Source organism: Spodoptera frugiperda, chromosome 2, assembly GCF_023101765.2.
Source record: "Spodoptera frugiperda isolate SF20-4 chromosome 2, AGI-APGP_CSIRO_Sfru_2.0, whole genome shotgun sequence".
Taxonomy (NCBI): domain Eukaryota; kingdom Metazoa; phylum Arthropoda; class Insecta; order Lepidoptera; family Noctuidae; genus Spodoptera; species Spodoptera frugiperda.
The window spans coordinates 5,088,594-5,100,227 of record NC_064213.1 but is presented as its reverse complement, the minus strand read 5'-3'; the positions used below and the strand labels follow the sequence as shown (position 1 = coordinate 5,100,227).

Below are 11,634 nucleotides of genomic sequence, written 5' to 3'. Positions count from 1 at the left end.
TTTATTTTAAGATAATCTACATGATGGACATTATAATAAAAATTAGTCATCTATCCTATGCCTAAGGGAACGGCATAGAGCGTGATTTCTACAGTTTTACAGGATTTTTGCCCCAGTAAGTACAGTCGTAAGCAAAAACTAGTAAGATAAGTACTTAATTAAATAAAAAAATACTTAAAATTTTTGAGTACCTACAACTACATTTTGTGTGTTAATAATTTATGTAAGTCCGTCGTGTAATCTGAATAATTTAAATTGCAGTCGTTTTTATAAAGGATGCGGCAGTAACCTGAAGTATTGTATAATATTACATGATGGTTGGTTGGTTGGCCTTGTCGACGCGTGTCGCGGTCGGCACTGTGACCACAGGGGTCTTAGCGTAAATAATATATTACGCGAACATTAGTAGGTAATGTGATCGATTCCTGATTTATAGGTATATATTTGTAAAGTTATTTTTAGTAAAGTATCAATGTTAGGACGTAGGTAAGGTATCTAAGTACCTATTCCTAGAATATGGTAATGTTGCAGCAATTTTTTATAATAACTATCATGAAACATAAAACGGTTTACTCACGTACCTACATTAATGGAGACGTACCTCTATCTAGTTTCGAGTTAAGCAGAGGGCACTCTCAAATGGTGCCTACTGTAGACATTCGCCAAGGACAAGACCTACCTACTAACTTTTGTTTCACAACCTGTTAAAAAACTACAGCAACATATCAATAAGCAGTTTTGTGATACTGAAAGTGGACCTAAGCTTTGAGCTATAGATTAATTATCTAGCACCTAATGTAATCAGTTGTTCACAAAACTTTACCAAAATATCTAATTCAAGAAGCAGCCAAAATAATACTCTGTTTCTTAGACAATTAGTATTAAAATAGGCTGACCTTGTCGACGAGGCGTGTCATGATGACGGCGGTGGCTTCAGTGTCAAACTGCGGTCTGCCGGCGCGACCCACCATCTGTAGTACTGTGCTTATACTGTACTCCTAAGGGACAACAAAATATTTTTTTTTTAAACGTTTGCCCACCCTAGGTTTTTCTCCTGTCGGAGCTGCGGACTACCTAGCCGGCTTACCGAAAAGCAGGAGAAGGAACGGGGTGGTTTTTAGTCAGTAAGAGTCTGACACTCCCTCTCGCCTCGCCCAAGGCGGGAGAAGTCATTGGATGATTTTTCCCCTCAAAAAAAAGGTTTTTCTCCTGTGTCACGAGTGCGTTTACAATCATACAAGTTCATTTACCTACACATGACACCCAGACCCGAAACAACAATTTGTGGATCACACAGAGTTGCTCCTTGCTCGAACCCGCCACATTGCCGATTGCTTATAACCACTACGCCAACATCATCCATGCAAAACTTTATGTTCTTAAATGTTTGAGTTATAGTTAAGGTAAGGAGTATAGAGGAGGAGAGGTAAGGAGTATAGAGTTTAAGTTAAGGTACGACGTCAAATTACCTGATAGGCTCCATTGACATACTGCTGTGTGTTCTTAACGATGACCAGATGTGCAGGCAAGTTAACGCCCATTGCTGAAACATTCAAATAGATCATTATAAGAATCATGAAGTTGTGGAAAGCACTTTTGAAGCCATAGTAAGTCATAATCCGAGAGCTTACCTATGTTTTAGTTAGTAAGAGTCTGACACGCCCTCTATGTCACCCTAGGCGGGGGAAGCCATTGGATGATTTTCACCATTAAAAAAGAGCCTACCTTGATCGTACTTAATCTGAAAGATAACTTACCCAAAGTAGTTGTCGTGATTAATATTGGTAAGTCTCTATTCCTAAAAGCGAACTCAATGTTCTGTCTCTCCTCGTACAATAACCCCGCGTGATGACACCCAACACCGCTCATTACTAAGGCCTGTGAAAGTAAAGTTAGTCAAAGAACTGAAGAGCAAAAATTGTACGATTAAATAGATTATTATAATCAAACAAAAAAATATAATTTTCTCCAAAGCGCAGACAAAAGTTACACTCTTGCCATATAGAATAACACTTATTCCGCCAGTTATGAGTGTATCTAATGCATCCTAAGGAAGTGAGCCTATTACGATATACATAGATATTACAAATAAGGAGATATGGTGTGGAGTACAAAATGTTTGAAAAAGATAATTCTTTCGTTTTCAATACAAAGCAACTACTAAACAGTTTGAAATAACTTTCTGTGACCTAACACAAGCATCTTGAAACTCTACCAATTACTGAGCCATCTTTATTTTAATTTACCTGTAATGCCTTGTTCTTAATTGTAGAAGCTAGTGCAGTTAGCTTCGCCTTTTGTTCCGCGTTGAAGCTAATTGTCAGCTCACGGGATAAAGTCTCCGCCGTCAATATTACGCTCTTACGGGTGTTGCAGAATATCTGCAATTATAAAATATACACCTAAATGTTTATAAGGCCCAAGTAGGCCAACAATATTTTAATTATACGATGAATAGCCTTGTTCTTAGACTTCTAAAGCTACACAGCCTTTGATATCACATAAAGTATCAAGCGCACCGTTGTAATTAAAGCTACGCCATAAAGTTCCGCCGTCAATATTTACGCTTTTCAACGGGTGTTACAGAATATTATTAGAACAAAATCGATATGTAGTACTCAGAAATGGGTGTATAAGTCCCAAGTGACCATATAAAATCATTGTATATGTCGTTATGGCTTCCAATTAGGTAAGGTATATAGTATACTTCAAGTACCTATTATATCATGGCCGCTATAGTCTATCATCAGTAAACTTACTGTAAAATTATACTAGTAATTAATACATTCAGCATTTAGCCAGCTAAGCTTTATAAGACGAAGGGAATATTTTTACCACCATGTTTACTTCAACGAAAAATTCTGTGAATCTTATAAAACGCATATTTTAATAAACCACAACTAGTTTTATTTTAATGTTACTTATGCCTTATAAAGGGCTAAGCTGAGACATATTATGCATCGCAGATTTTAGAATATTTGCACTAGTGTTATCCTGAATATCATGTTGACTGTACCTCCAAAACTATTTATTATTGCGTCAATGCTCCATAAAGGTAGACTAACTTTGTGGAGGAATTGCTCCAATTTAGATGAATCATTAGGTACTTGGTTTCTCTATGTTTAGATAGGTAGGAAGATTCGTATAGCATACGACATGCTGTTGTTAGTCGTATCCTTTACGATATAGTTCACCCAATGACTGGCTACCGTGGCTATGGATAAGTCACAATAGCCACAAATATCTGGAGAAACGAGTTGGGGACACTTTATTGTCAGCTCTAGGCGCAGCAGAGTGTAAAGAAAAACAGTAAAAGGATAGTACAAAAGTAGATTTTATAAACTTACCAGAGTAGGCTTCCCGCAATGGTACTTCTGAATAATGGGCCAGAGTTTGTAGTTAAGAATGATGTCGAACTTGAATATACTGGTACCTTCAGCGCACGGGTACCCTTCCACTATACGCTTCAACTTTACAGGACGACATTCATCTCCGAACCTGTGATTAAAGAAGTTTTCTATCAGTTCCCTTAGCACGAGTGTGCTTTACGTTGAACGAAAACGATACGAGAGCGCGTTCGGCGCACTGATTGGCCAGCATGAATGAACCAACCAATCAGAGCGCTGATCACGCTATGATTTCGTTTTCGTTTAACGTAAAGCAAACTTGTACTAAGGGTACAGATACAACAACTTTACGTAATGTCAGGTAATGTGTTATTTTGGATTTCGCTCTCATGCTTTCAGCTATGAATGGAGTATGGAGTAGCATTGCTATGTTGATATGATACCTAATATAGTATGGAAATGGCTTCTGACACCAACTAATCAGCAGCCATTTTCAAAGCTAGACCAACCCTTATGAGAGACAAAACGAGATAGGTCACAAGGGCTGACAAGGGCCAAGCCGTGGTCATGATCAGACTAAAAACTTTAACCACCTACTATCATCATCGTACATCAGATCATACTAAGACTTCAACAAATAAGGGATAAAAATGGTATATCCACTTACTTATAAAACACAGCAGGCTTGTCACTACTTCCCAGCCAAGTGGCGACGTCTTCAGGGTTGCTAACGGTAGCAGATACTGCGACGAACCTTATCCTCGGAGGTGATTTGTACGATACTGTTTCACCTTGCATCTCTTTTTGCAATTGTTCTATACGATGGACTGATTGGGCTGAACTCTGAAGAAGTTGCGAAATAATAATTATAATGCTTTCTACTGACCCGAAGGATTGTTGGCCGCTGGGCTAAGAAGGTGATTGAGTGTTGATCGCGGACCAGAAAACGCTGTGTGTCAGTGGAATGCAGGTGGCGACTTGACGTTTTATATTTTTTTATATGGAATAGGTGGCAAACGAGCAAACGAGTCACCTGATGCGATCAGCGCCGCCCATGGACACCCGCAACACCAGAGGAGTCACAGTTGCGTTGCCGGGAGTAAGCTATTTTATTTGATAAAAATCGTAACATGAAAAGGCTCAAACAATAAGAATTGATGAGGAGAATAATTCCTAGATAAAAAAGCTCACTTCAATAGTCTTCATCCTGCTTACAACAGCCTCTAGCACGGGTCCTCTCGTCTCATCGTTCAGTATGTGAACCTCGTCTATCAGGAACAACTTGACCACTTCGACCAAACCGCGGTGGTCCCGCCACCGACGCGTCAACATGTCCCATTTCTCTGGAGTCGTTATTATTATTCTGCAGTTAAGAAAAGTACCAATTTTGTAAGTAGAACATTGTTTTCTTAATCTTTCAGCGAAGTAGGTACCTATAGTTTTTTTATGGGGGAAAATCATCTAATGCCATCTTCCGCCTTGGACGAGGCGAAAGGGAGTGTCAGACTCTTACTGACAAAAACCACCCCGTTCCTTCTCGTGCTTTTCTAGCCGGAGCCCCGGTAAATCCGCTAGGTAGGCGTCAACCCTGCTGTGGTGGTCTGATGGCTCTTTGAGACGCACGCGTCTGGTTCTGGTCGGGCGAGTCGGCGAACTACACTTGCCCGCCGTCCGAAGACCCGTACACTTATCTACAATACTCCAGGCATTCAAAAGATTCGAAAATCAGAGAGCTAATAAAAAAAAACTTACTTGTAAGGTTTTAACTGTGTGAAATCAACATCAGTGTCGCCAGTAACTTCGATACACATCAAACCAAGCTTCGTAAACTTTGAGTACCATTCGGTCAATCTTTCTGTGCATAACGCTTTAACTGGAGCCACTGAAAAGTAGACTTTAAAACTGACATGGCAAGGATTGAAATGATAATTTTATCATATTAATGCGAGGCGCCTGTGGTTAAAGTGTTAATTTGACATCAAGCTACGTAGTTATGATGTTGCCTTACAGATATTAAGTTTTTATAAATTTATTTAATAAAGATAAAAAAAAAGTTTTTGTAAATGAAATCACCAAGGTTAACTAAAAAACAGTAGGCTGCGCGACGTCACCGCGTCTGCACACGCTGCTAATGATGAAGAATCCCCTTGTGACTCGAAACTAGTAGAGCTTTTCTCTATTAGTGTACATGAGTAAACCATGAGTTTTTTAGTTAAATCTCATAATAGTTGTTATAAAAATCACTAAGGTGACCACCTTATTTAAATTACATATTTAAAAATAAGTACCTAATTTTATTAAAATGGTGTAATACAAGTTATTAGCACTCACTGTAAATAATTTTGAAATCTTCAGAGTACTGTTTGTCTTCCAGTTCCATCAAAAGCTGCACTATGGCCATTTCAAACACAACTGTCTTGCCTGATCCAGTCGGAGCGCATACAACTATGGACTTGTCTAAAAAATAATTTAGACAAAGATAATTTCTAGCGATGTTGAACTGAATTAGAGGTATCTCATTCATTCTTTTTACTATTTTTATTATTTAGATTTTTTTTATTTAATTTTTTATTCATATTATCTAAAAAAAAAAGTACTGAAGAAAAACTATCTAAGTTAGTTGTAGAAGTAGAAAATCAAGTTAAGTTTTAAAATTAATAAATAAGAGGTGCATATATTATATATATATATACTAGACAAAATATTTAGAGGTGTGTGTATACTTAGGTACCTAATACAGATTCATAGATTTGATTACATACCTAGTTCTTCATAGATTAGGTACCTTAAAAAAGTTTACAACATGTTACCTGAATATAGGGCATCTTCTATAACTCTAGATTGTACCAGGTTGAAATATGGATACGAAAACACATCCCGGTATTTAGGGTCTGCAAAAACATCATTATTAGACAGGTACAATAAGTGTAATGATTGAATTTTTATATCAAAGTAGACAGTCAAAAGGTTGGTATAGTAAGTATATTATAGCACATACACCTAGACAGGTAAGTATCTGGAATACGGTAATTTTTAAAGTCAAATAGGAAACTTAAACTTACCTATTTCCTCCACACTCCTGAATTGTCCACGTTGTCCAGTACATTTAGATGGGCGTTCTGTTACTCCAACATTAATAGGATTATTGACAGACAGAGGCAAGCCTCTACTTTCAGTAGATGACGGCAAAGACAGAGGTTGGGAGTTACCAATTTCATCGCCCAAAACATCTGTAAAACTTTCACTGAAAAATACATAAATATTAATGTAACTAGCTGTTTTTGTACAGAAAAATAAACAAACTGATGATGATTTAACTCACAGAGTATTAGTCATTGTTGATGTTTATCAATAAACTTTAATTAACAAATAAAATGTTTGTTATTTTTATTTAAGAAAACTTTTATAAATCCCGCCAAAATACTAAGCTAACAAAAGTGACAGATGATCATGACAGTGACAAAAAAAGATGGCAACATCGATATAAAAAATAAAGGCGGTACTACACAGCATTGATAATTGCAGTGTCATATAGTAAGGAAAATAAAATATAAGTTCACCCAACGTTCATGCTGACGAAATTTTTCTATTTTATTACATTAAAGATGTAAGAGTAGCGAGTACCGCGTTCAAAATGTCATAATGTCGAAATAATATTATGCTTTGTTAAGTTAATAAATATTTTGTATTTTTTTAATGTTTCGTATTTTATAGGCTTTTGTTTTACCGCTACCATAGTATATGTAATAGGCGATTATTCGGATAAATACTCAAAATTCATAAATACTGAGTATTTAATCATCTGTTTTTAATTTAGTGTTATGAAAAAAAGTGAATTAATACACAGTATTCACCCAGTAGCTCAGACCCAGCTATTTTGAGCATTTATCCGAAAAATCATCCATTCCTAATCACAAACCAATCAGAGATTAAAAAATAATTATACGTTCTGCGCCGCCCGTAGACAGTATCATGCGCACACGCAGAGGCAAAAAAAGAATAAGTAACATCTCATTCATCTGTCATTGTCAAATTAACTGTCAAGCAAGTTACGAGAATTACGAGGAAATCCGATGAACAAGTAGACAACAATATTTTTGTGTGACTTTTTCCTCATTAACTTTTATTTTGAACTTTGAAGTGTCCGATGAAATTCTATCTGTTTGAGTGCTTTCAATTGTTTTAAATACGAAATTAGACCAAAATAGTGTACAAATATGTAAGTTTTAATCACCAAAATCAATATAATATGAAATATTTCAGTATAGAATTTATAACATATTGATCAACTGATTACCTACTTTTACAGGGAAACCCAAAGCATGTATCCTGATCCTGACACGATCACTATTGACACACTGGTTTTAGAAGACATGGTAAAGCAGGAATGGACCAAAGAGATAACTGAATTGAATTCTTTGAGTAAAAAATCTTGTAATCTTCATGCTGATTTGTTATATTATCGTCACGCAACTTCTGCAATGGGTTCTTCGTGTTATGAGCTGTGGAAGAGGATACTAACTCAAGTTGGTGGTAGTCCCAATACGTGGCGGGAACTTGGCCTTCTTTTAGGGATTGACAGTAATAAATTAAATGTGAGTATCAATTTAATTAGGTACTTTGTAATCTAAGTGAACTTTTGTTGACCCTGATTGATAATATTGCATACATTTTTTTCAGTATATAATGTACTCAGTCCAAGAGGATCATGTTGACATGGTGCTTAAAGTATTTAGACAAAACGAAAATGCAACAATTGACAAAATAATCGATGCTTTCATTAAGATGAAGCGGTATGATATTTTGAAATCTTTGGAAGATCCTCTTTGCAAAATAGCTCAATTCTTCAATAAGGATGACAGTGGTTATCAAAGTAAAAGTTCTGGGCAAAGAGAGGTAGTTAGGCCAAAAAATATTCCCAACAATTTGCCAGCAGCTCTTAGCAATAAGGTGGTTTCTCAAGATAAGGAACCAAAGAAACCAAAACAACCATCTTTGAAGATACCTTCTACACCGAATGAGCCTGTAGTTAATGATAGCCCAATATTCTTCTTGACTTATACACAAGATGGTTTTCCAACTGCTGTGAATATTCAAGAATATGTTGAAAACTGGACTGAAATACCAAATGTTCAAGTCATCACTTTGAACAATAAAAGGGAAGAGTTGTATCAAAATCCAGAGAAATTTATTAGGGAATATTTTGAAAAAGTGAGTAAATTGAGAGATCATACACAATATTATTGAGAGATGAGACTCATGGTTCATGAATTAATTAAATTCTTATTTTATTTACAGGCAGATATCATCATTCCCATCATTACACCTGGCTACTTGGATGAAATCAAGTCCCACAATCCAACTGTTCCTAACACATCTGATAACTTGGACCATAAATATGTAAATTTTATTTATAACCTTATTGTAAACAACTACATTCATGCCTCGGGTTGCCTCAACAAGAAAGTGAGGAGTGTGTTGCCACAAAATGCCAATGTTGATCTATTTAGACGAATCACAATGTATCCGGACTTGATGCCATGGACATATGAGGTTAATTTTGATACACAATTTCAGGCTTTCTTAAAATATCAACAACAGTGAGTGTTGCTAGTTGTGCCTTATTTTTTATACTTGATATTTGTACTGTACATACATAATCATAAATATACGTAAATTATTGGGGCTTTAGTATAATATTTTAGTAGTAATTGTACCTGAAAATGTATAAATGAAATCAAATAAAGATTTACATTTTTTACAAATTAAAGTTTAATAATTGTTTTATTCTTACTACAGTACAAACAAAAAGAAAATTACACATTACAGGAAATGCAATTCTTAATGCTAAGTGAACTTTCAAACTCAAATAATAAAATGTAAATCGTAGCAAAAAAAAAGTTAAAAGATAAAACAAGGAAGGTTTACTAAACTAACTTGTGTTAGTTCACTGCCCAAATATAATGTAATAAATTAATCAAGCAATGCATTTGATGCCACCTTTTAATATTTATTAGTTGCATAAACAATATGGGCAGGTTCATTTTAGTCTAGTTTCACACAAAAAATACTATGTAAATAACAAATATTATGATTCATTGCACACTATGCAAATATCAACCAATATTACGATTTATTTAAGTTCATTGGACATAGTATGTTTTATTGCTATTACAATATTCAACTAATAATATAGGAAACACATTTGGCATGTAGTTATATAGAACCTAGGACAGGGATGGCAAAGCTTTAGTTTAGATGTCAATCTGCCATATTTGTTCATTATAATTTTTTACTGTGCTATTAGAAGCTATAATGCTAGTGTGTCGCTCATGGTCAGTGGCACCTAAGTCTAAGTACCCCGGTAACACCAAAGATCGACATATAAGCATGTTGTAGGCTGTTAGTTTTGTGATAAGTGACATGCCCAAAATATTCTTGCGTGCCATCAATGGCAATGTAGCCATTAGTTAGCCATCCCTAACCTAGGTCTTTAGGACTCTATTATTGATTGGCAGTCTTGGTCTCCACATCATCAGTAGTTTCATCAGCAGTGCTGACATCATTGACATCAATGCCAGTGTCATTGTTGGAGTTATTGGCCAGTTCCTCCTGCAAGTAATGTGGTAATTAGTACATAATGAAAGTGATTAAGTAATTAATTATGATTTAAATCGCTAATTAGCTAGTTCTATTATTACTAGATCATTACTTGTGGTTAAAACACCATAAACTCATGAACCTAACTTTCCTCAAGAATTCAACTTATCTACTAGTGTAAACTACAGAAATCATGCTGTTCATGAATATGAGCCTCTAGTATGGCTTGAAACTAATCGAGTTCCTTGTATATAATAATTAATGTAAAGAAATCTGTCTAGCAGTTTTCATGTTATCTTGCACATACAGATAGAAAAACAACAGGAAACCTCTTTGTATCATTGTAAACAAGTAACTCACCTTGATAACTTCAACAAAGCTGTTAGCCTCTTCCAGCATCTGTTTGAAGAGAGTGTTTTCTTCCTTAAGATCTTCAATTATTTTTCTTAATTTCTCATTCTCATCTAATGCTTCTTGTAATGCAACTCTGGAATTGAATAAAAAGGTCTCAATCATGCATAAAAGTTTATAAGTAAGTATTGGGGCTGACTAAATTTAAATTTGAACTTTAGAAGACACCAAATGCTTCTTATAGAGAAATCTAATATACATATTAGGAGGCCTATGATTTAGCAGTGAACTGCCTCAAACTGTTTAGGTGAAGATGACTAGGGAACATAACATAACACTATTATCAGAAGAAGTTCTAGCATTTGCACACACTTTAATTTTGATCCAATTTCCTAAGACCAAATACTAAAATCCAGTATTACATGAGAATCTATCTAATAAGTTTTACTCACTGACGCTTCTCAGCAAGAAGTTGCCAATACTTTTCTGATGGACCTTCAGGATTTGTCAAATCATCAACAGTTATTGTTGTATCCAAGTTTGCTTGAGTTTCTTTGGTAGATAAGTTCTTCCTTTTAACCTCAACATCCCTGAAATCAAAACAAATGTAACTATTACTTTCAATTCTGTAAACAGATAACTTGTTCAATGTTAGTAAATAGAAATTATACATACACAGGGGACTCCTGACTCAGTTGATGCTTCAAACTTTTTGATGGCCTACCCACCAAGTTTTCGCGGTCTGCAGCCGTATGTTGAAGTGTTTTGAGGGATTTCCTCGTGACTCTTGAAGTCTCCTTTAAAAATAGAAGATTTCATTTTAATACCACGTAGTAAGCTGGTCTACATCATAAGAAATCCATTAGCGTTCTCTAGTAAGTAATGCCATAACAGCTAAATTTCACTTACCTGTTGTTCTTGAGTACTCATGATGATGTTCTTGTAATACTGTAGGTTTTAGCAATTGGAGTTTAATAATCTTCAGCAACAATAACTGAACCGGTGATATTTAGAAAATATAATGATATTTAGTTTATTTACTAGTTCACAAAACAAATCACACGCATTGCTCGACAACGACAAAGTGATTTGACACTAATGACAGCAACTTTCGAGTTTGACAGATACGTTTCCCGCCATTTGTAAGTTGCGTTCATTATAAACCAAATTGAAAGCTGTTACATAGATATCAAGAACTTTAAATAAATTAAACGGTCTAAAAAACGTGCAAAATTACAAGCAATTATAATTAAAATTAAATAATTAAGTAACGAAAAATTTTCTCGAATATGAAGCATACTCTTTACATTTGTATGATGTCTGTGAAATTAATTGA

The 11,634-nt window shown here is 35.3% G+C and overlaps 3 protein-coding genes across 3 annotated transcripts in view; 1 reads left to right on the top strand and 2 right to left on the bottom strand.

Annotated features, from left to right (window-relative positions):
* The window catches only part of LOC118269035 (uncharacterized), a 36,588-nt gene extending 29,905 nt beyond the window's left edge, over positions 1–6,683 (bottom strand). The window contains exons 1-12 of the mRNA XM_050699488.1: positions 6,670–6,683; positions 6,410–6,591; positions 6,158–6,238; positions 5,679–5,804; positions 5,100–5,229; positions 4,539–4,710; positions 4,015–4,190; positions 3,348–3,498; positions 2,247–2,381; positions 1,758–1,878; positions 1,470–1,543; positions 897–998 (exon numbers count right to left, since the gene is read on the bottom strand). Coding sequence (XP_050555445.1) covers positions 897–998; positions 1,470–1,543; positions 1,758–1,878; positions 2,247–2,381; positions 3,348–3,498; positions 4,015–4,190; positions 4,539–4,710; positions 5,100–5,229; positions 5,679–5,804; positions 6,158–6,238; positions 6,410–6,591; positions 6,670–6,683 — 1,464 coding nt within the window. The remainder of the gene's footprint in view (positions 1–896; positions 999–1,469; positions 1,544–1,757; positions 1,879–2,246; positions 2,382–3,347; positions 3,499–4,014; positions 4,191–4,538; positions 4,711–5,099; positions 5,230–5,678; positions 5,805–6,157; positions 6,239–6,409; positions 6,592–6,669) is intronic.
* Positions 6,684–7,368: 685 nt separating this feature from the next.
* On the top strand, positions 7,369–9,126 carry LOC118269269 (uncharacterized). Its single transcript, XM_035584290.2, has 4 exons — positions 7,369–7,566; positions 7,657–7,942; positions 8,028–8,558; positions 8,646–9,126. Coding segments are annotated over exons 1-4 (1,125 nt in total). The 5' UTR covers positions 7,369–7,564; the 3' UTR covers positions 8,952–9,126.
* Positions 9,127–9,714: 588 nt separating this feature from the next.
* On the bottom strand, positions 9,715–11,394 carry LOC118269270 (geminin). The gene is made up of 5 exons (XM_035584291.2): positions 11,208–11,394; positions 10,974–11,095; positions 10,751–10,888; positions 10,308–10,434; positions 9,715–9,959 (listed from the first exon to the last, which is right to left on the bottom strand). The coding sequence occupies exons 1-5, from the start codon at positions 11,226–11,228 to the stop codon at positions 9,852–9,854; spliced, it is 516 nt and encodes a 171-aa protein (XP_035440184.2). The 5' UTR covers positions 11,229–11,394; the 3' UTR covers positions 9,715–9,851.
* Between the last annotated feature and the right edge of the window lie 240 nt (positions 11,395–11,634).